Here is a 22,692-nt window from a genome sequence, read left to right as displayed (position 1 = left end):
CAGGGCCAGGTAATAAGTCAATGAGTCCAGGAAGCACAAGAACAATTAATCCGGAGAGCAAGAAATAAAGCAAGAACTCCAGGAAACTCCGAACGTCATCAACAGCACACAAAAGTCCGTGAATTCAGTGTTTGTTCCCGACAAACGCCCCTCCCCACGGCGCCTCCTTAAATCTCAGTCCCCAGGTGTGCCTTGTGAAGAGGCGCGTGACGCTCTTCTCCTGAGTCATCAGATCGGCCTGCACTGTTCCTGCCTTCTCTCCACTCTCCGTGCTCGGGGATCAGGAGGGGGCAGTCCTTGCTCATCACCTGAGCTCTGTCTCTCTTCATTTCCACTGCTTGCCTTCTCTCGGTCATGCTTCCCCCATTCCTCCCTGCTAGCAAGCCATACCACTCCTGGGGGGCCCTGGCCTGCCTCCTCCCCACATTTCCCTGAAGCCAATGAAGCCGCCCCCTCGGTCTTCCTTGTCCTCAGCTCCTGCTCGTCTTCCTCCACAGATTTGGGCTCCAATGAGGACATGACAATATGTAAGTCCCAAACCTGGATTTCCCCACCCAGGAGCAGTGGATGTGCCACCTCTGTGGGCTGTGGGTGGGCCAGTCCAGAGGGAGCTCTGCAGCCTTGGTTGCTCCTTCTTCATCTACATTGCTACCATCTGCATTTCCCACTTGCTTTTGTCCTCCCGCTTCCTCCAGGTTTCCCCAACACTTGTTCATCCCCATTGGTGGGCTCTCCTGAACCTGCCCGGTTCCCTTAACTCAGTGATGGCTAACCTTTTTGCTGTCGCGTGCCAAAAGTGGGGGGAGTGCGGTGGGGAGGGGTCGTGCATGCACATGCCCACAACCATAATTTCCCAGGTTCCTCAGCCAGCTTTGCTGGCTGGGGACTCTGGGAGTTGAAGTCCACAAGTCTTAAAGGGACCAAGTTTGGACACCCCTGCTCTAGAGACTTTCTTGGAGCCTGGGGAGAGCGAAAATGGCCTTCCCCACCCACCTGGAGGCCCTCCGGAGGCCAGAAATGGACTCTTTCCAGACTTCCGATGGGCCCGGAAGGCCCGAAAATCAGCTGGCCAGCACACCACATGTGCACTGGAGCTGAGCTAGGGCAATGCTCGCGTGCCTGGTTCTGCGTGCCACAGGTTTGCCATCACGGTCTTAAGTGGACCTGATCCTCTCCACATTCCCTTTGCTGCCTTCTCAATGCCAAACACTCACCTGCCTCTTTGGGGGGGGGGGAAACCTTTTTAAAAAAACTTCATCTCCAAAATGAGATGCAGATGATCATCAATCCATCCCCATGCCAGAGGAAAATCTTAAAGTTATTATGTAACAGAAGAACAGAATTTGGAAGGGACCTTGGAGGCCACCTAGTCCAACACCCGGCCTGAGCAGGGGAACGCTATACCATTTCCGTACATATTCATTTATTCTTTATTGCATTCTTTTACACATTTCTATTTGTTAGGGTATGTCTTAAAATATAATAAAGGGGAATTGTATCTAATTTGTAAACAAATAGCATGCTTACTTTGAGAAAGCATATTTATTTTGAGTTAATCGATAAGGTTGCACCATTCTGGTTATTTTGATACTGCAGCGTAACTGAGTCAAGAGGCTTTCCCTAGTTTCCTTTACAAAAGATTGGGGAGGGGGCTTTCACTGCACTTCTCTCCACCCCAGGGGTGAAATGCTCCCGGTTCTGACCGGATCTCGTGATCCGGTTCTGACCGGATCTCGTGATCCGGTAGCGATTGTGGCCGGTGGCTCAGCGATCCGGTAGCGATGGAGGAGTGAAGCTCCGCCCACCCGCCCGGGTGTCATTACTTCCTGTTTTAACCAGGAAGTAATGTGTTTTTTTACCTTCTGCGTATGCGTAGAAGGTTTTGCGCATACGCAGAAGGTTTTGCGCATGCGCAGAAGGTCTGTGCACGAGCTTGCTCGCGTGCATGGCATGTGCACTTCCAAACCGGTAAGGAAGGTCACCCCTGCTCCCCTTCTGGGGCACCAAAGAAGCGCCACTTGCTTTTTTGTTGGCTGCGAAATGCCAGGGCAATATTGCCACACATCACTTTCGTTCCCTCAGTACAAAAGGAATCCGTACCACAGCGCCCTCTGCTGAGCAAAGAAAAAAAAACCTTGCAAATCGTGCCGGAACTCAATTCAGCCAGAAAAGTTAAAAATTAAACATGCTGAGTGGGTAGATTTCCTGCCCTCCAACAAAATTGAGGAAATAAATTGCCAATAAAATTCCAAGGGAAGAGAAAATAAGAAATGAAACGTACAAAAAAATTTGAACTAGACACAATAGAAAGCGAAACACAGAAATCCATTAGCCGACTTTCAGAGTTTGGGCCTCCAGACTGGCACATAAAAGTTGGAGTCGTTTTCCACAGCATTTTGCATTTTGATGCTCCTGATGATGTTCTTCAGAAAAATAATGAAACACCCACAAGAACAGCCAACTTTAGGGAACAGCAGCAGCCCAACCTTCATTCCTGCAAGCTTGTTAGGTATTAGTGTGTTATTACAAAAAATAAAATAAAAATGGAAATCACAATGTTATAAATGAGACATTTGTAGAATTACAAACCCTCTATTTCTTGGTTAGGGGTGACCGTTTGCAATTACGACGGTGGCAAAAAAATAATAACAACTTACAACCAACCCTCACGTTTACAATATTCGCAGATCTGTGAACCAAAGGAAAGCTTAAAGTGATCATAAGCACAGTTGTGGTTTCACTTAGCAACCATTTTGCTTAATGGTCGCTAAATGAGGATTATCTGTACCAAGCAAGAAACAGGTATGTAAAAGCAGCTCAAATAGTTCTGTTCAATGGTAAGATAGACCTGCCGAGCTGTTTGGATTAAAAGTTCATTTCCTTTAATGAACCCCCCACAGCCAATGGGGATGGAAGAGTTTTTATGCAGAAGAGCCTTCAATCCTGTGACCATGAATGTAAATGGGTCCACCAATCACAGTTGGCCGCTGTAATAGCAACAATTTCTTGCTAGGGCACCCCAGTTAACTTCTCTTTCTTGTTCTTTCTGTCTCTTTCTCCCTTTTCTAGATATTGATGAATGCCTTACTGAAACCCATACCTGTTCACACAACCAGACCTGCTTTAATATTCAAGGAGGATTTCGCTGCCTTTCTCTGGAATGCCCGGAGAATTATCGCAAATCGGGAGATACGTAAGTGCCCCTCTGAAATTCCCTTCAGTAGTTTGAGGATGACCAAGTTGACCAAGAAACTGCCTGTTCAAGTGATCTCTTTGCTCAGCTCTGGAGCAGCAGGGTAAAAATTAAGACTGGATGCTGACATTTAGATGCAGTGGTCACCCTGGGCCCATGATGGCGAACCTATGGCACATGTGCCACAGGTGGCACGTGTAGCCATATCAGTGGGCATGCGAGCTCAGCTCCGGCACATATATGCGCATAAGCCAGCTGATTTTTGGGTCTTTTGGGCCCACTGGAAGTAGGGAAACAGGCTGCCTCCAGAGGGCCTGGGGGGGTGGGGTGGGAAAAGCCCATTTTTCTCTTTCACCTGGCTCCAGAACCTCTCTATGAGTCTGGGGAGGGCGAAAACGGCCTCCCCCCACCCCGGAAGCCCTCTGGAGGCCAGAAACTGCCCGTTTGCCAAACTTCCGGTTGGACAGGAAGTGATGTTTTTTGTTGTCCCCAGCCTTCAGAGCCTCTCTAGGTTTGATGGGCTCTTCCAGAGCAGAAGTTGGCAAACGGGCTGTTTTTGGCCTCCAGAGGGCCTCCGGGGTGGGGAGGCCATTTTCACCCTCCCCAGATTCATAGAGAGGCTCTGGAGAATCTGGACAGCAAAAAACAGGTCTTCCAGTCCAACCGGAATTTGGCAAATGTGCCGTTTCTGGCCTCCAGAGGGCCTCTGGGTGGGAGGGGGGCGGAAAGGCTGTTTTTGCTCGCCCCAGACTCCTAGAAAGGCTTTGGAGCCAGGTGAGAGAAAAAAACGGGCATACCGGGCCATCGCGTGCCAGGAGCGGGGTGGAGGAATGGTTGCACGCACATGCGCAAGGGCGGGGTGCATAGAATTATGGGTGTGGGCACGTGTGCGTGTGATCCCCCCCCCGTCCTCTGGCACATGATGGCAAAAAGGTTAGCCATCACTACCCTGGACCATACAACAAAAGGATAATAGGAACTATGGTGAAAACATAGAGCAGTGTTTCTTAACTTGGCAGCTTTAAGATGGGTGGATTTCAAGTCTCAGGATTCTCCAGCTAGCTAGGAATTCTGTCATGGGGATGGTTCTGCAGGCTTATCCTGAAGGGTTTCCCCCCAAGATGGAAGGGTTACCAGCCTGCTTCCAAATAGACAGTTGAGCTACATTAGGAATTATGGCTATTTAGCAATTTGGAACAAGGAAAGAAGAGGCTGTTGAGGGATTGATACAGATAAACCAAAAAAGATAAAGTCTTCCTTAAGTCGAATTTGTCTATAAAGATGTCTTTGGCACCATAAGGGCCTTCTTCAGAGGATACATTTTTTAAATTTCCTACTGCGTTCTACAGTCTTGGAGTTTCTGGTGGTCTCCCATTCAGCTCTGAACCATTAACTTCCCTAAAGTCAGACTACACTGGTCAGATTTGTAGCAATAGCACTTAGACTTATATACCGCTTCACAGTGCTTTACAGCCCTCTCTAACCGGTTTACAGCGTCAGCCTATTGCCCCTACAATCTGGGTCCTCATTTTACCCACCTCAAGAAGGACGGAAGGCTGAGTCCACCTTAAGCCTGGTGAGATTCGATCTGCCAAATTGCAGGCAACCGGCAGTCAGCAGAAGTAGCCTGCAATACTGCACTCTAACCACTGCGCCACTGTGGTTCATGTGTGTTAAAGAAAGTTGGTCTTGATTCCTGGCAATTGAATGTATTGTTGTCAGTGGCAGCCAACGACTTAATAGCCAGCCATCAACACCCCAATCTATACCTAAAAAGCTAAATTTCAGTATTTCAACCCTCGGTTTATGAAACATTCCACAAACGAGCTCCAGTACAAGATAAAATATTCTGTCAAATCTCGGAGGTATAAAGGTTGTCTTTCAGTGTTTATTTTCGGTACCTATGAATGCAAAATCTCCTTTTTTAAAACTGGATTTTAAAAAAAAATATTTTTTATGTCTTTGTTCTTAACAAAATCTTAATAACAGAGTAAATAGTGATTCTTGGGGGAGGGGAAAATCACTACTTTCAACTAAAATAATCAAAATTTCCACCCATGAGTACTTATTTTTTGAGCGTGGTAGTTGGGTAATTTAATTGCTGAGTCCTGAAAGGAGCTACATAAAGGTGCTTTTGGAAATGTGTTCCAGCTTTTGCTCGTTCAAGCCGTTGGATTTTCTCTGTGGTTGTGAGGCATGGAGAACCATCAAGACGGACAGCTTCCATAAGGGAATGGTTATGTTTTCTAGGCTCCAGGGCTCCATTTAAGGCTCCCCATGGATGCTGTCCTTTTTCTGGGGATAATAGGTGTGGTTGGCCTCAAGGCCCTGCTCCTTTTCCCCATGCATGCATTCACTCACGATCAGGAATGGGCTGCTGGGGGTTCGTAGGGGTTCAGGAGAACCTCTAGCTAAGATTCTGTCCAGTTTGGAGAACCCCCAAATCCCACTCTTGGCTGGCCCCGTCCACCCACCCCTCCCCTCCCAGGAGTCCCCACGCGGACCGTTTTGGATGCAGGTAAATGGAGGGCGTGTGCAGAATTCTAACGGAGGATGAAAAACGGGCCTCCCGGAAGTTCAGGAAGGCTGGAAACGGGCCTGTTTCCGGCTTCCAGAGGGCCTCCAGAACCTGGGGAGGCCGTTTTTGCCCTCCCGGAGGCTCGAGGAAAGCCTCCAGAGGCCTGGAAGGGCAAAAACACCCCCCCTGCCATGGTGCAGGAGGCTGACTAGGCCACGCCCACCACGCCCACACCCACCACGCCCACACCCACCCAGCAACTGGGCAGAGAACCCCTTGCTAAAATTTTTGAAGCCCACCCCTGCTCATGATGATGCAGATTTTGACCCCAATTGGAGCAAAATGTCTATTGCCGGTATTAATGTCAATCGCTGGTAGCAATAGAAACAGGAGGCTGATGATGTTTGCTCTCCGAAGCCTGCGGAAATTGCAAGTGATTCTGGCCAGTGAAATATCCCTACTCTGATGCATATTTTAGAGTACCAAATCAAGACATGAATGACTTTATAAAACAATTGGTTGCCACCGGCATCTCTGGGCCTAGCCATGCATTTCAAAAAGAGCCGTTTTTGTTCTTTTTAAAAACTTTTTCCTTCGATTCTTAGATCCTGTGCTTGGGATGGGTGGGCGGGTGGGGTGTATGTGAGGATTACCGCCTACCCTGCCCCTCCCTTCCCAGGAGTCACCACGCGGCCTGTTTTGGATGCCAGGTAAGTGCAGGGCCCATGTGGAGGCTCTTAGAGGGCAAAAAACAGGCCTCCTGGAAGTCCAGAAACGGGCGCATTTCTGGCCTTCGGAAGGACTCCGGAGCCTGGGGGAGGCTGTTTTTACTCTCCTGGAGGTTTGAGGAAAGCCTCTGGAGCTTGGGGAGGGTGAAAATGCACCCCGTGGTGCAGAAGGCTGAGTAGGCCACACCCACCATGGCCATGCCCACCCAGCAACCGGGCAGAGAACTGGTTGCTAAAATTTTTGAATCCCACCCCTGGATAAAAGTCTACATTCCTGGTAATCTCCTATTCATTTACTAGCCACAATGATTCTGCATGCTCGAGGATTTTCAAGACATTTGCTTGCATGGTTTATTGGGCTGCTGTTAAATTATAGTTTGAAGCTACCCCTTTCTGCATGAAATGCATGGGTTAGGACTTTTGCCTGCTCTGCTCCAGGCCTCGGGGATGTGGGAATCCTGCTCCCCTTGGCACTGCATCTTTTCTCCTTCTGGCCGAACAGTTGCTAACCCCTTCCCCTTCTTCTCCCCCCCCTCCCCTTGTCTTGCAGCCGTTGCGAGCGCCTGCCCTGCCCTGACAGGACGGAATGCCAGCAGCTGCCCTTGAGAATCACTTCCTACCACCTCTCTTTCCCCACCAACCTCCAGGCCCCCCTTGATATTTTCCGCATGGGCCCGTCCAATGTCGTTTCCGGGGATCACCTCCACTTCGCCATCCTGAGCGGGAACGAGGGCGGCTTTTTCGCAGTGAGGAAGGCGGACGGCCACAGGGGTGTCGTGTCTTTGCAGCCGTTGCGAGCGCCTGCCCTGCCCTGACAGGACGGAATGCCAGCAGCTGCCCTTGAGAATCACTTCCTACCACCTCTCTTTCCCCACCAACCTCCAGGCCCCCCTTGATATTTTCCGCATGGGCCCGTCCAATGTCGTTTCCGGGGATCACCTCCACTTCGCCATCCTGAGCGGGAACGAGGGCGGCTTTTTTGCAGTGAGGAAGGCGGACGGCCACAGGGGTGTCGTGTCTTTGCAGCGGCCCATCCCGGAGCCCCAAGACCTCCACCTGAGGATTCAGATGCAGGTCTCCCGCCACGGAAGGGTCAGCACCTCCCTAGCCGAGCTGTGGATCTTTGTCACCGCGCAACTTTGACCCTTTTTGCATGCTGACTTTCCCTGGGCCTCCGCGGTTGTTACTTTTTTTTTTTTTTAAGCATCAGCATCTTGTAATAAAGTTTGGATGGCACAGCGGTCCTGCATGCTGTGTTGGCCTTTTATTTCACTCAGCCTGATCTGTGTTTTCCTTTAACGCTTTGTAATGTGGCAGGTTACTTACTTTCTCCACTTTTAAGGAAGTCCTGCATGTAAATCCTTCAAGGTTCTCTTTCAACCAGCGGTATCTCCAGGTCCAAAAAAAAATAAATCAAGAAGGCAGCCTCAACACAAGAGGAGTTCAGCTTATCCATTTTGGTCATTTTACGATTATTATGATTAGGACGATTAGGGGATTGAAGGGTAAAACATACGATGAACGGTTGTAGGAACTGGGCATGGCTAGTCTAGTGAAGAGAAGGACCAGGGGAGACATGATAGCAGTGTTCCAATATTTGAGGGGCTGCCACAGAGAGGAGGGGATCAACCTATTTTCCAAAGCACTTGAAGGCCAGACAAGGAATAATGGATGGAAACTGAACAAGGAGAGATTCAACCTGGATATAAGGAGAAATTTTCTGACAGTGAGAACAATCAACCAATGGAACAGAAGTTGCCTTCAGAAGTTGTGGGAGCTTCATCACTGGAAGCTTTCAAGAAGAGACTGGACTGCCATCTGTCAGAAATGGTGTAGGGTCTCCTGCTTGGGCGAAGGATTGGACTAGATGACCTACAAGGTCCCTTCCAACTCTGTTAATGTGTATCTGCTGCTGACCCAAAAGTGCTTTTTCAAGAGACAACGGGACATCCTGGGTTTTTTTTTTTCTTTGAAGATGTTCCACTTCTCATCCAGGAAGCTTCTTCAGCTCTGAGGAAGCTTCTTGGATGAGAAGCGAAACATCTTCAAAGAAAAACCAGAAAATCCAGTTGCCTCTTGAAAAAGCACCTTTGGGACAACCAGGACCTGGATGACTGAGAATCTCCATAGACATCATCTGCTGGGCAGAGCAGATTGACTATTGGTTGACTAAACACGATACAGATTGTCCTCAACCTACAAATCATTCATTTAGCATCCGATCAAAGTTACAATCATGTGGAAAGAAGTGAGTTATAACCAGTCCTCACACTTATGACCATCACAGCATCCCCACAGCCATGACATGATCAAAATTTGGGCACTTGGCAACTAGCATGTATTTGTGATCGTTGCAACATCCCAGGGTCATGTGATCACCATTGGTGCCCTTCCCAGCCAGATTCCCACAAGCAAAGTTGTGGGGAGGGGGGAGAGGAGCCGGATTCACTTAATGACCATGTGATTCATTTAACAGCTGCAGTTATTCGCTTAACTGTGATTTTAAAAGGTCATAAAATTGTACACAACTCACCTAACATCTGTCTTAGGAACAGAAATTCTGGTACCAATTGTGGTCACAGGTTGAGGATTACCTGTAATCGCAGATTAATCAAATAATTAAAAGCAACAGTAATACGATATGCACTTCAGCCCTACCACACCTACCGAGTGCAAGGGATCAATAAATAAAAAAACCCAAAATGAAAATGTAACTTTAAAACAAAAACTATTACATTTGGCCTCCTCTGCTTGAGTTTTGCTCAAAGACAATTTGCACATAATTCTTAAAACAATTATTGGATTTGTTGTTGTTGTTAGTTGCGAAGTCGTGTCCAACCCATCGCGACCCCATGGACAACGTTCCTCCAGGCCTTCCTGTCCTCTACCATCCTCTGGAGTCCATTTAAACTCATGCCTACTGCTTCAGCCACCTCGTTCTCTGTCCATCCAGCCACCTCGTTCTCTGTCGTCCCGTTCTTCTTTTGCCCTCAATCTTTCCCAGCATTAGGCTCTTCTCTAGTGAGTCCTTCTTTCTCATTAGGTGGCCAAAGTATTTGAGTTTCATCTTCAGGATCTGGCCTTCTAAAGAGCAGTCAGGGTTGATCTCTAGAAGTGACTTGTTTGTTCGCCTTGCAGTCCAAGGGACTCGCAGGAGTCTTCTCCAGTACCAGAGTTCAAAGGCCTCAATTCTTGGATTGGATTTCATAATTGGATTGGGATTCTATAATTCGATTTTGGCTAGCTTGGATATCTCATAGTCCAGAGGTCTGGGGTTGGGGAGGAGATCAAAATGATACGGGAAGTTCAAAATTGACCCTGACCCTGTTTAATTTGTATCTGAAGAGCAGGGGTGAAATCTACTTACCTTCCTTACTGGTTCGGAAATACACGTGCCCCACGCGTACACTTGCTTCACTCTCTCGCATGACATGCGCGCACACACCCTCTGCGCATGTGCAAAACCTTTCTGGGCCTGCGCAGAGAGTACAAAACACATTACTTCCTGTTTAAAACCAGGAAGTAACAACAGTGGGGCAAGTGGGCGAAGCCTCGTACTGCGATTGCTACCAGTTCTCTGAACCACAAGCCAAGATCGCTACCGGATCAGGCAATCCGGTCCAAACCGGGAGAATTTTACCCCTGCTCCAAAGGTGTGCAACTTCAACTGTGGTATTGCAGCCAGTATCTTCAGTTGTTTAAAATCTCCCCTGGGATCAAATTGTTAATGCAGAAATCAGGAGATGCTTAAGAATTTGGAGGTTGCCTCAGATTACTAGATTAATACATCCATTCCAGAAAAATTACATTGTGTCCTATTCTCACAAAGTTTTGGCTAAAGCTTTGTGTCATTCCATTCCTCTAAATGATATGGGTACATTAAATCAAATGCCCAGCAGCTTCAATATGACCTCTCTACAGATAAGGACTCTTCTCAAACTTTTCCAGGGATTATACTAGTGTTTCTCAACCTTAACGACTTTAAGATGGCAGGCTGGAGAATGCTGGGAGTTGAAATCTACACATCTTAAAGCCGTCAAGGTTGAAAAAAACCCCACTGGATTAGACTCTAGTCCCGTGATGGTGAACCTATGGCACGCATGCCACAGGTGGCACGCAGAGCCCTCTCTGCGGGCACGCAAGCCGTTGCCTGAGCTCAGCTCTGCTGCACATGTGCCGGCCAGCTGGTTTTCGGGTCTCTGCTGTACATGCACGGGGGACGGGGTACACGCGAGAGAAGCATGCGCATGTGCGGGGATTGTGTGTGCATGTGTGGGATCATGTGCGGCATCTCATGCGTGTCGTCAGGTCACACGCATGGGGTTTGCATGCACATGCACGGTATGGGCACACATGGGATGTGTGTCGTGCACCGCTCTAGCCTTTTGCTACTTCCAGGCGACCAGCTTGGATCAGTTATTTTACAGCTATCATAGGGCAGGTTTGTTCCAGACTTGGCTGTGATTTAAAAACTTTAAATGCATCTCCAAAATGTTTATGGATTTGCAGGCCTTGTTAGAAACCGTTGTAGCTGAATGTACCCTAGTCTCTTTTCAGATTGCATTCATGTCATGAATGAATTTCCCAAATAGCTAGATCAGAGTCTAAGGCCTGGAACGCATTTCCATAAGTTGATAACACAATGCGATCAAAAACGTAACTTCACTGCTGATCAACAATCTTCAATTTTTCCCAGACAGATCATTTGTGGGAATGTCCAAGAGATGTACTCAAGAGATGGTAGCTATGAAGATGCAGCCCACATAAAAACCAGATAGAGTTTTGATCACATCGTAGCAACCATTAACTTGACTTTTTAGACTCTACTCCATGGACACACTGGCACATTTGTTCAGGGGTGGGCTTCAAAAATTTTAGCAAGGGCTTCTCTGCCTGGTTGCTGGGTGGGCGTGGCCATGGTGGGCGTGGCCTAGTCGGCCTCCTGTACCATGGGAGGGGTGTGTGTGTTTTTGCCCTCCCCAGGCTCTGAAGGCTTTCCTCGTACCTCTGGGAGGGTGAAAACGGCCTTCCCAGGCTCTGGAGACCCTCTGGAGGCCAGAAACGGGCCATTTACTGGCCTTCCCAAACTTTTGGTAGGCCCGTTTTTCACCCTCCCTGAGCCTCCGCAATCGCCCTGCATGATGGGCGTGGCTAGTTAGCTTCCTGCACCATGGCGGGGGGCGTTTTTGCCCTCCCCAGGCTCCGGAGGCCGGAAACAGACCCATTTCTGGCCTTCCCGAACTTCCGGTAGGCCTGTCTTTCACCTCCATGCGCGCCCTGCACTTACCTGCATTCAAAACGGGCCGCATGGGGACTCCTGAGAGGGGTGGGGTGGGCAGGGCCAGCCAGGAATGGGATTTGGAGGTTCTCCGAACTGCATAGAATTTTAGCTACAGGTTCTCCCGAACCCCTGCGAACCCCCAGCAGCCCAACCCTACATTTGTTTCTGGTCTTAATTTGTATATCTTTCCTTTTCCATTAGAGTCAGACATGAGAAGACAGATACCATTCGCTGCATTAAATCCTGTCGACCGAGTGACGCCAACTGTATCTTAGACCCTGTTCACACGATTTCCCACACCGTTATCTCTCTGCCCACTTTCCGGGAATTTTCGAGACCAGAAGGTAATGTGTTTCCTTGCTCCATAAAATAATTTAGAGGAACATCACCTATTGAAGGGTGATGATGTTGGAAGTGATGGTGGTTTTAGGTATCTTGGATTCCTCACTACCCAATAAGATGTTGAACACACTGGTTAAGATCAGAAACCTTTATAGTCCAAGATCTCTAGAACAGGGTTCTCCAACCTTGGCAACTTTAAGACTTGTGGACTTCAACTCCCAGAATTCCTCAGCCAGCAAAGCTGGTTAGGATCAGAAGCCTTTATAGTCCAAGATCTCTAGAAAAGAGGTCTCCAACCTTGGCAACTTTAAGACTTGTGGACTTCAACTCCCAGAATTCCTCAGCCAGCAAATTCTGGGAGTTGAAGACCACAAGTCTTAAAGTTGCCAAGGTTGGAGACCCCTGCTCTAGAAGGCACAAGATGGAGGAAGTTCTATGATATTACAGGGAACCTCCATCTGTCAAACTATTTACTAAATCTGCACTACTATTAATTTTCTCATTGTTCCTATCACCAATCTCTTTCTACTTATGACTGTATGACTGTAACTTTGTTGCTGGCAATCCTTATGATTGATATATTGATATATTGACCATCATTTGTGTTGTAAATGTTGTACCTTGATGAACGTATCTTTTCTTTTATGTACACTGAGAGCATATGCACCAAGACAAAATTCCTTGTGTGTCCAATCACACTTGGCCAAAAAAAAATTCTATTCTATTCTATTCTATTCTATTCTTATCAGTGACACAAAAATGTGATTCCTAAAATATTCCTTCCTTTTAGCTAACCTGGCCATGGCTGCTGATTAGGCTCTAGAATGAGATTCTGAAACCTTAGGTTCCTTGTTGGATCAAGTTGCAAATATTCTAGTCAGGGAGAAAACACTGATCCTTCACCCCAGCCAAGCAATTCCAACATCCTATCCTGGGTCTGTTGTTATTTTCTTTAACTAAATTGGTCCAATTGGCAACCGGTTAAATAGATAACACCGGTCTTTGTGGCAATTATTTCCCATTGCTGCTGTCTTCAGGTGACCCAGTGGTGGGTTGCTACCGGCTCACCCCGGTTCGGGTGAACCGGTAGCAGCGGTGGCAAGAGGCTCCGCCCACCCACCCGGACATCATCAAATACACTCTTCACATGTGCAGAAATGGCGCGCAAGCGAGCGAACCGGTAGCAAAGGTAAGTGAATCCCACCACTGAGATGACCCTCATGTTCTCTCTCTCCTCAGAGATTATTTTCCTTCGTGCCATCACGCCAGCATACCCGAGCAACGAGGCTGACATCATATTTGATATAACTGAAGGAAATTTACGGGATTCTTTTGACATCATCAAGCGCTATGCAGATGGCATGACTGTGGGTAAGACATTCCTCTTCTGGGTTGTAGATCTTACCATTGAACCCAATGGTTTTGATATGATATTCCAGCATCCACCCACCCACCCATCGTTCCATCTACTCATCCATCCATCTATTTACCTACCCACCACCCACCCACCCACCTACCCATCCATCCATCTACCCACTCTCCCACCCATCCATCTATCCATCCATCTATCCATCCATCTATCCATCCATCCATTCACCTACCCACCCTCCCACCCACTTATCTATCCATCCACCCACTTACCCATCCACCTATCCATCCACCCACCCACCCACCGATCCATCTACCCACCCTCCCATCCATCCACCTACCCATCCATCCATCCATCCATTCATCCATTCACCTACCCACCCTCCCATCCATTCACCTACCCACCCACCCAACCACCTATCCATCCATCCATCCATTCACCTACCCACCCATTCTCCCACCCACCCACCCATCCATCCACCCACCCATCTATCCACCTACCCACCTAGTTGTCAGTTGCCTTTTGACAAAAAAGAAAAAAACACCTTTGGGACATATAGGCTGAGAGTAGAGCTCTAAGCAAAAGAGGCAAAAGGAAGAAGAAGGAGGAAAAAAACAACAGAATTTGGCTTCTTGAATAGAATAGAGATGGAAGGGACCTTGGAGGTCTTCTAGTCCAGCCCCCTGCTCAAGCAGGAGAACCTGTACTATTTCAGATACTGTAAGTGGCTGTCTAGTATTTTCTTCTTAAAAAACCTCTAGTGATGGAGCACCCAGGATTCCTGAAGGCAAGCTGTTCCACTGGTTAATTGTCCTCACTGTTAGGAAGTTTCTCCTCAATTCCAGGTTGCTTCTCTCTTTGGTTAGTTTCCAACCATTGTTTCTTATCTTGCCCTTATTTGGGCCCCTCTTTACTTTGTGGCAGCCCCTCAAATACTGGAATACCTGTTATCATGTCACTCCTAATTCTTCTTTTCTTTAGACTAGCCAAACCCAAATCCTGCAGCTGTTCTTCATATGTTTTAGTCTCCAGGCCTTAGTTGCTTTCCTCTGAACTTTTTCCAAGGTCTCAACATCTTTTTTGTAATATGGTTAGGGTCATTTCATCCTTCCTCTTAAGGGGCTGCTAGGTTTAGCCAACATTCTGACCTGAGAAATAAAAATAATAATTAGAGATTTTCTCCAATCATTGGACTGGAGAGCAGGACCAGCAATATGCAGAATCTAGGTGTCCTAGTGTTTTTAATTTACTTATAAAATTAAAGTAAGGGACATGGTGGCTCAGTGGCTAAGATGCTGAGCTTGTCGATTCAAAGATCGGCAGTTCAGCGGTTCGAATCCCTAGTGCTGCATAACAGGGTGAGCTCCCGTTACTTGTCCCAGCTTCTACCAACCTAGCAGTTTGAAAGCAGGTAAAAAATGCAAGTAGAAAAATAGGGACCACCTTTGGTAGGAAGATAACAGTGTTCCGTGAGCCTTTGGTGTTGAGTCATGTCGGCCACATGACCATGGAGACGTCTTCGGACAGCGCTGGCTTTTCAGCTTTGAAACAGAGATGAGCACCGCCCCCTAGAGTCAGGAACGACTAGCACATATGTGCGAGGGGAAACCTTTACCTTTATAGAATTAAAACAAAAATAAAACATGCTGAGTGATGGGCTAAGGAATGTTTCTCAACCTTAGCAATTCCAAGGGGTACTGACTTCAACTCCCAGAATTCCCTAACCAGCATGGCTTCTGGGAGTTGAAGTCGTTACATCTTAAGAGTTGCTAAGATTGAGAACTGTTGGACAAGGCAGGGAAACAAACCGTCCATATCCACGCATAAATTTTAGAACCTGTTTTACAGCTTGGCCTGAAGATGGCGCTGTGGTCATGCTCATTCCAATTTATTTCAAAAATTTTCCAGCAGAAGTGATTACCTACCTTGGTGCCAAAGTGGGGAACGTGTTCAATGCAGGCTTCTAAGCTTTGGGGTGTTGAAGAAGAGCTGTTGGGAAAACAACAGCCATTAAAGACCTGCAAGGTGATTTTCTGCAAAGAGTGCTGATGCTAACCTAGAAATGATGAAATTGGGAATGACAATCAATATATACATTAATTATACATTATTGGTCGTTATAAAATCAGGCAGGGAGAAAGACTGCATATTTTAGGGGCCTCTTTAGAAGAGCACGTGAGCTGTGTGCTGCTATCTTCCTGTGGCACTCTATCTTCTTGCCCCTCTCCACATTTCCAAGGGGTCACTTCAATGACAGACTGAATTCTCCATCTTTATAGCCTGTAAAGTTAGCAGAAGAACAGATTAACAGAGTTGGAAGGGACCTTGTAGGTCATCTAGTCCAACCCCCTGCCCAAGCAGGGGATCCTCCACCATTTCTGATAGATGGCATCCAGGCTCTTCTTGAAAGCTTCCAGTGATGAAGCTCCCATAACTTCTGAAAGCAATTTCTGTTCCATGGGTTGATTGCTCTCACTGTCAGACAGTTCTACCCGTGTTTCTCAACCTTGAGAACTTTACGCTACATGGGCTTCACTTCCTAGAGATCCCCAGCCAACACGCTTTAAGCTGCATGGACTTCAGCAACCAGAATTCCCTAGCTAGCATGCTGGCTAGGGAAATCTGGAAGCTGAAATCCACGTGTCTTAAATTTGCTAAAGCAGAGGTCTTCAAACTTGGCCGCTTTAAGACTTGTGGACTTCAGCTCCCAGAATTCTCCAGCCAGCTATGTGGACCAAGAGATGAGCTGACTGCAGCCCACCTTGTATATTAGTTTGGTGTAACAAACTAAGTGAGCCGAAGAGGACCATGTTTTGTTTTGTTTTTGCATCTCTGCCTGGAAAGTGTCACAGCTGATCCAGGAGAAAAGGGTAAACAGAAGGAAAGCCTCTGCTTGTTCTCTTTAAGCCTTTTTACAGCCTTTCGACTAAAGGCTATTCAGCTTCTCTCTCTCTCTCTCTCTCTCTCTCTCTCTCTCTCTCTCTTTTCTTTAACCAGCTGTCAGGTAAGAATTCCGTTTCCTGCCTGTACAAAAAGGTTTTATTAAAGCTTGGGGTATTAGAAGGCCTTTTTCCCTCTTAGCTCTGCCTAATTCTCTAATGCCACCTGTATTCAGGCAAGGCCACTAATTCCTGCGAAGTAAAACTTTGATACGGTTGCCCTGAATTAATAGAAAGCACATTCTTGGCTTTTTTTTTTTTTTAAATCTACCTCTCAATTAAATCTTTTCCTGGCTTCGTCTTAGCCTGCACTCTGTTGGCCTTTTCATTTCTGCACATTCTCAATTTGAATTAAGTGGTCCATCATATGTTTATTAGAAGAGAGAGAGAGAGAGAGAGAACTGACAGCCTATGGCCATCACAAATGTGACAACACAGAAAGAAATTAGCATCAAGAAACACAGAAAGAAATTAGCATCAAGAAACCTGCAGCCTAGACTGAGAAGCTGCTCAGATATTATTTGGCAGAGAAAGGCTCCCTCAAATCAAGCCCGTTCAATTGTCTTGACAACACACAAAGGGTGCCCCTATGGCATTCTGGCAGGATGTTTTTCCACAAGTTTGCAGTCCTTTGGATTTCCAAGGGGGTCTTCTATTTAAGGAGTAATCTGGTCCAGTTTTGTTTAGCTTTTGAGATCATCCAAGGTTAGCTATGTGATGCTAGTTAACTGGGCAATAAGATAAACTTTAGATTCCTGTTGCTTATAGACCAATTTCATCCCAATTAAAGTCCCCAAGTATTGTTCCATATCTAAATATATTTTTTTTACTGAATAGTTCCACTGAAACACTCTTGAACATACTATGATCTCAAAAATCATATACAAATAAGGTGAGGTACATAGCCACAAAATTCTTCTTTCTGAGCCATACATAATGACAGTTTTTACTGGGTTACACCCTCAGTCCAGGACTAAATTTCCTATTATTTCCTAGAGATACAGAGAGGTGGGTTTCTCAATGTCTTCACTTAGACGACTTACATGGATCCTGAACAACGTGGGAAAGTGAAAAGGAAGTTTGTAGCTTTCCATAAATCAAAAACCAGACGGATGGAACAGCAGCTTCTTAGAATCATTGTTTAGGAAGGGTCTAACAAAAGGGGACACGGTGGCTCAGTGGCTAAAACACTGAGCTTGTCAATCGAAAGATCGACAGTTCAACGGTTCAAATCCCTAGTGCCGCGTAACGGGGTGAGCTCCCGTTACTTGGCCCAGCTTCTGCCAACCTACATAAAAAATGCAAGTAGAAAAATAGGGACCACCTTTGGTGGGAAGGTAACAGCGTTCCGTGCGCCTTTGGCGTTGAGTCATGCCGGCCACATGACCACGGAGATGTCTTCAGACAGCGCTGGCTCTTCGGCTTTGAAACAGAGATGAGCACCGCCCCCTAGAGTTGGGAATGACTAGCACATATATGCAAGGGGAACCTTTACCTTACCTAGCAAAAGGAACCAAAGCAACGCTCATCATGTCACGTCAGTGATTAAAAAATGTTGATGCTAATTATTGTTGCTGCTGTTGTTGCTGTCTCTCAACTCACAGGGGTCGTTCGACAAGTGAAGCCCATCATTGGTCCTTTCTACGCCACCCTGAAGTTGGAGATGAACTACGTCGTTGGCGGGGTTGTCTCACATCGTAATGTTGTCAACGTCCACATCTTCGTTTCGGAATATTGGTTCTGATGGGCTATTTAATGAAGAGAAGAGAGCCGTCAAAGTGAAACCCCACCGCAAATTATCTGGAAGCTGTGTATTCATGGTTGGGGGGGTGGGGGGGGTGAGGATGTGGAGAAAAAGGACCCTGTAGCCTTCTTTTCCAAGGATGTAATCTGGTTTCTAGTTTAATTGCAGGACAAATTAGCAATCTATCTACAATAGAAGTAGGATGTCAATGCCTGTAAATTCATGGTAGTTAACATTGTGTGTTGTATATACAGTATGATTATTATTTTTTTTGCATCTGGTTATTTTTTTTGAACCTCTCGTTGAGTTGTAATCAAGTTAAGTGCTTGAGACTGGATTTTGCAGGCCCGAATCTTGCTGTCTTTGATGCTTCCACCTCCTTGAACCTCTTACCTGGCTATGGTTTTTTTTTTAAATTGTAGAATTTTTTAAAAACAATCTTCTTGTCATCTGGAGTCAGGACTAACTCCAGCTGATTGGGTTTCTTGCTACCGGCATTGGACCCCCTGCCCCCGAATTCCAGTTACAACAGTAGTAAGTCCAGGGGATTGTTTAGTAATACTTTAGATCCCTGTATTACCTGGCTGTGTACTTTGGTTTCTTTTAAATTTGAGTGTGTCATTAAAGGAACACTGGACAACCAGGCAAGAGAATGGTGGAAAACTGAGCCGTTTAGTGCCCAGGATCTTCAGCATAGAGTTCAAAAAGCAAACTCTCTTTCTAATGCTGCAGTCAGACTGAAGTATACATCTCAATCCAAGAAGATCCCGGCTTGGTGGGATTAGTATCCATGCCCAGGAGGTTTGCTTCTCAAAGAGGACACCGAGTCTTCAGCTCACATAAGGGACTTCTTTGGTTCTCTTTAAAAATTAATCTCCCTTGAAATTGTAGGTGTGGTACATGCTTTGTCGAAAGCGCTGGAAGCCCCCCCACGCACACACACACACACACATATATGACTTCTTTCTTTTCTGCAATAAAACAACTTATCTTACCGTTTCTGCTATCAGCTGATTCATGAATGCAGGTTTGATTTTTAAGAGTAGAAATTATTGCTGCCTGCCTGTGTGAAGTATGGCGGTAGTATCTGTGAGAGACCCACAAGGATTTTTAACTTGATATCGAGACACCAAATACACAAGTACAATTTCTCACAAATGTTCGGTGATGCATTTTGAGACATTAAAAAGGTAGGAGACCTCTTTGGGGGCTTTAAGCATCCACTGATGATCAACTGAATTAAATGATTCTTGTCAGTTTGAAGAAGCAGAAAGCTTTCACAAATGGGAAATGAGTGGCGGTGGGTTTCACATTATGTTAGTACCGTTTCGCCACGCACACGCATGCTTGCTTTGTGCATACGCGTCCCCTGTTTGTATGTGCGCCTCCCTTCCGTGCATGCGCCTGGCCTTCCACGCATGTGCTTTGCTCGTGTGTACATCTTCCGCACATGTGCCCAGCCTCAAAAACGTGCCTAAATAGGATGGCATAGAGTCAGGGTGAGTGGCCAGGCCCACTCGCTATTTCCACTACCGGTTCGGGTGAACCGGTCTGAATACCGTCTCTTGAAATGAGTATTTTTAGATCCGTGATGGCGAACCTATGACATGCGTGCCAGAGGTGGCATGGAGCACCTTCTCTGTGGGCATGCAAGCTGTTGTCCCAGCTCATCTCTGCCGCGCATATGCACTCGACTCTCGCTGGCCAGCTGGTCTTCAGGTCTCTGCCATGCATGCAGGGGGGGCATATATGCGGAGGGTGCATTGCATTTGAGGGATTCGTGCGCACACATTCACACGTGCACGCTTTGGGCACTCGGTTCAAAAAAGGTTAGCCATCACTGTTTTAGATGAATGGCTAAGTAGTGTGAATATGGAAACTACAGACATTTTGTAATGTGTCTGGGTCAATTTTGTTGTCAGGTTGTGGCCCTAAGGCAGGGGTCTGCGAACTTGGCTCTTTTAAGACTTGTGGACTTCAACTCCCAGAATTCCTCAGCCAGCAAAGCTGGCTGAGGAACTCTGCGAGTTGAAGTCCACAAGTCTTAAAAGAGCCAAGTTCGCAGATCCCTGCCCTCAGGCAAGAAACAATGGTTGATGTTCACAAAACATGAAGAGAATGTAAACATGGCGTCCCTTTTAATTCATCTAGTGCAGGGGTGTCCAAACTTGGCCCCTTGAAGAGTGGTGGACTTCAACTCCCAGAATTCCCCAGCCAGCATGAGCTATAAATATGAGCAAGTTGCTGGCTGGGGAATTCTGGGAGTTGAAGTCCACCACTCTTCAAGGGGCCAAGTTTGGACATCCCTGATCTAGTGCCTAATGAGGCAGTAGGCTTCTTCAGGTTGACCACGTATCTGTTTTCCAAGCTTTTTCAGAAGTCTCATGACTTACCCTCATCCCAATGATACATTATTTTTTTTGAAGGGTGAGGAAATGTCTCAGCTAAAAGTTTATACTCTTTCTCACTAATAATCTGTAAGGTTTCTTTAGAAAAAAGGACTGGAATTACTCTGCTATAAGCTTTCAATCTGTTGAACAACAAAAATGAGCCTGTAATTTTTGAAATGCCTATCAACATGCAAGTTTTACATGTATTTAACTTTTCTCATGCTAATATGCTATTTGATTGCAACATTAAAAAATATAACCTGTGGCATTTTCTTTTAAATTAGTTTATGGCCTTTCCTCCCTAGAGGAAATAGGAGATATCTAGATCAGTATTTCTCAGTTTTGGCAGCTTGAACACGCGTGGATTTTAGCTCCCAGAATTCTCCAGCCTACTGTCTAGGGAATTCTGGGAGTGAAATTGATGCATTTTTAAGTGGTCATGGCTGAAAAACACTGATCTAGAGGAGAATCTTAGAGGGATTCAGGGGATCATTGTTCTGTGGATTTCCACCAGTGAAATTGTGTTCTGGAGGAAATAAACCCAATTTAAAAATCTATACAGGGCAAATTATGATCTTATCGTCTCTACCTGTGAAGCAATTTGGTTTAGGGGGGATCGTGAAACTAGAAAACACGTTTTAAAAGATTGAACAGAGAAAAGCATTTTCTGCAAATCCAAACTAAGTTGAACTTCTAGATCCTTCTGACCGTTTGAAATAATAATCCACATCCTTTCTGCTTTTCAATTTTAAACAATTTCTGTCATTTTAAAATTTAAATTTCTGTCACTGGTTGGGAATTCTAGGAGGGTTTATCCCAATACCTCTGGAGAATATTAGTCTGGGGAAAACCAGTTTACAGGGGAAGGTCTGTTTATAGAAGAAAATCTCTTCTCACTTATTCCATTAGGTTTCCTAACTTGCAAATTACATGCTTGCCTATTCATTTTAATATGTACATCTGCTTATAATCATAATCAAGTTATAGCCATTTCTTCCCTTTCTTCTTTGCTAGATTAAATAGGAAAAAGACATTGAAAATAATACATTCCTAGAAAATAAATATAGTTTTAATATATTATTTTACATTCGCCAACAGCTTTGCCTTGATGTTCTAAGAATAGTGGCCGGTTTAAAGTTTACTGGGCTTTGCCTTCATAGTAATGTGTGCCAAAAAAAGTAAATTATTTAAAAAAAAAACATGTCTACAAGAGGAAAATATTGATATGCATCAAGGCCATATTTGATTTAAAATAATTACACGCTCCAATAATTACACAACCAAAGAAGGGTATTTATAGTTGTTACTAATGGGATGCCCATGAACTTGGATTCACTCTTTTGGCCACATTATCTGTACTTTCTTTTTGGTTCATGCCATGCTCCAGCCTCAATGGCTGAGTTCAGAGGTGGGCTTCATATAATTTTAACAACCGGTTCATCCCAGCAGCGAAAATGTGAGTGTGTGCGGCCTTCTGTGCATGTGCTTTGCTCGCATGCGTACTTGCACGGCGTAAAAAACACAGAAAATTGAACGACATAGCACCGACATAGCACCGATCACAACTATTGGTTTGCCGGAACTGGTATGAACCGGCTGAATCCCACCTCTGGCTGAGTTGATCAGAAAGAAGGATTGATGGCAGCAGAGCCTGGCCTAGAGGACTCACACGAAGATTGATTGACATATGCATCAGTCACTCATATCTCAATTAAAGACATAAACCAGCATAATGCATCCAGTTTTGGTCGCCACAATGTAAAAAAGATGTGGAGACTCTAGAAATAGTGCAGAGAAGGGCAACAAAGATGATTAGGGGACTGGAGGCTAAAACATATGAAGAACGGTTGCAGGAACTGGGTATGTCTAGTTTGATGAAAAGAAGGACTAGGGGAGACATGATAGCAGTGTTCCAATATCTCAGGGGTTGCCACAGAGAAGAGGGAGTCAAGCTATTCTCCAAAGCACCTCGAGGCAGGACAAGAAGCAATGGGTGGAAACTCATCAAGGAGAGAAGCAACTTACAACTAAGGAGAAATTTCCTGACAGAACAATTAATCAGTGGAACAACTTGCCTCCATAATTTGTTAATGCTCCAAAGTGTTTAAGAAGAGATTGGATAACATTTGTCTGAAATGATATAGGGTTTCCTGCCTAAGCAGAGGGTTGGACTAGGAGACCTCTAAGG

General features: G+C 45.9%; 1 protein-coding gene across 3 annotated transcripts in view; it reads left to right on the top strand.

The window, feature by feature from the left end:
* Positions 1–20,769, top strand: part of FBLN1 (fibulin 1) — an 87,507-nt gene extending 66,738 nt beyond the window's left edge. For 2 of the 3 annotated variants that reach the window (XM_058190101.1, XM_058190099.1), the window contains 4 exons: positions 3,070–3,193; positions 11,922–12,064; positions 13,302–13,433; positions 17,975–20,769. In XM_058190101.1, coding sequence (XP_058046084.1) covers positions 3,070–3,193; positions 11,922–12,064; positions 13,302–13,433; positions 17,975–18,114 — 539 coding nt within the window. In that variant the 3' untranslated portion in view covers positions 18,115–20,769. Of the gene's footprint in view, positions 1–3,069; positions 3,194–7,086; positions 7,223–11,921; positions 12,065–13,301; positions 13,434–17,974 lie in introns of those variants that run through there. The other variant, XM_058190100.1, reaches the window with a different exon arrangement.
* Positions 20,770–22,692: the final 1,923 nt, after the last annotated feature.

Source organism: Ahaetulla prasina, chromosome 7 (genome assembly GCF_028640845.1).
Source record: "Ahaetulla prasina isolate Xishuangbanna chromosome 7, ASM2864084v1, whole genome shotgun sequence".
Taxonomy (NCBI): Eukaryota; Metazoa; Chordata; class Lepidosauria; order Squamata; family Colubridae; genus Ahaetulla; species Ahaetulla prasina.
The sequence above is the reverse complement of the archived record's forward strand: the minus strand, read 5'-3'. Positions and strand labels throughout refer to the sequence as shown.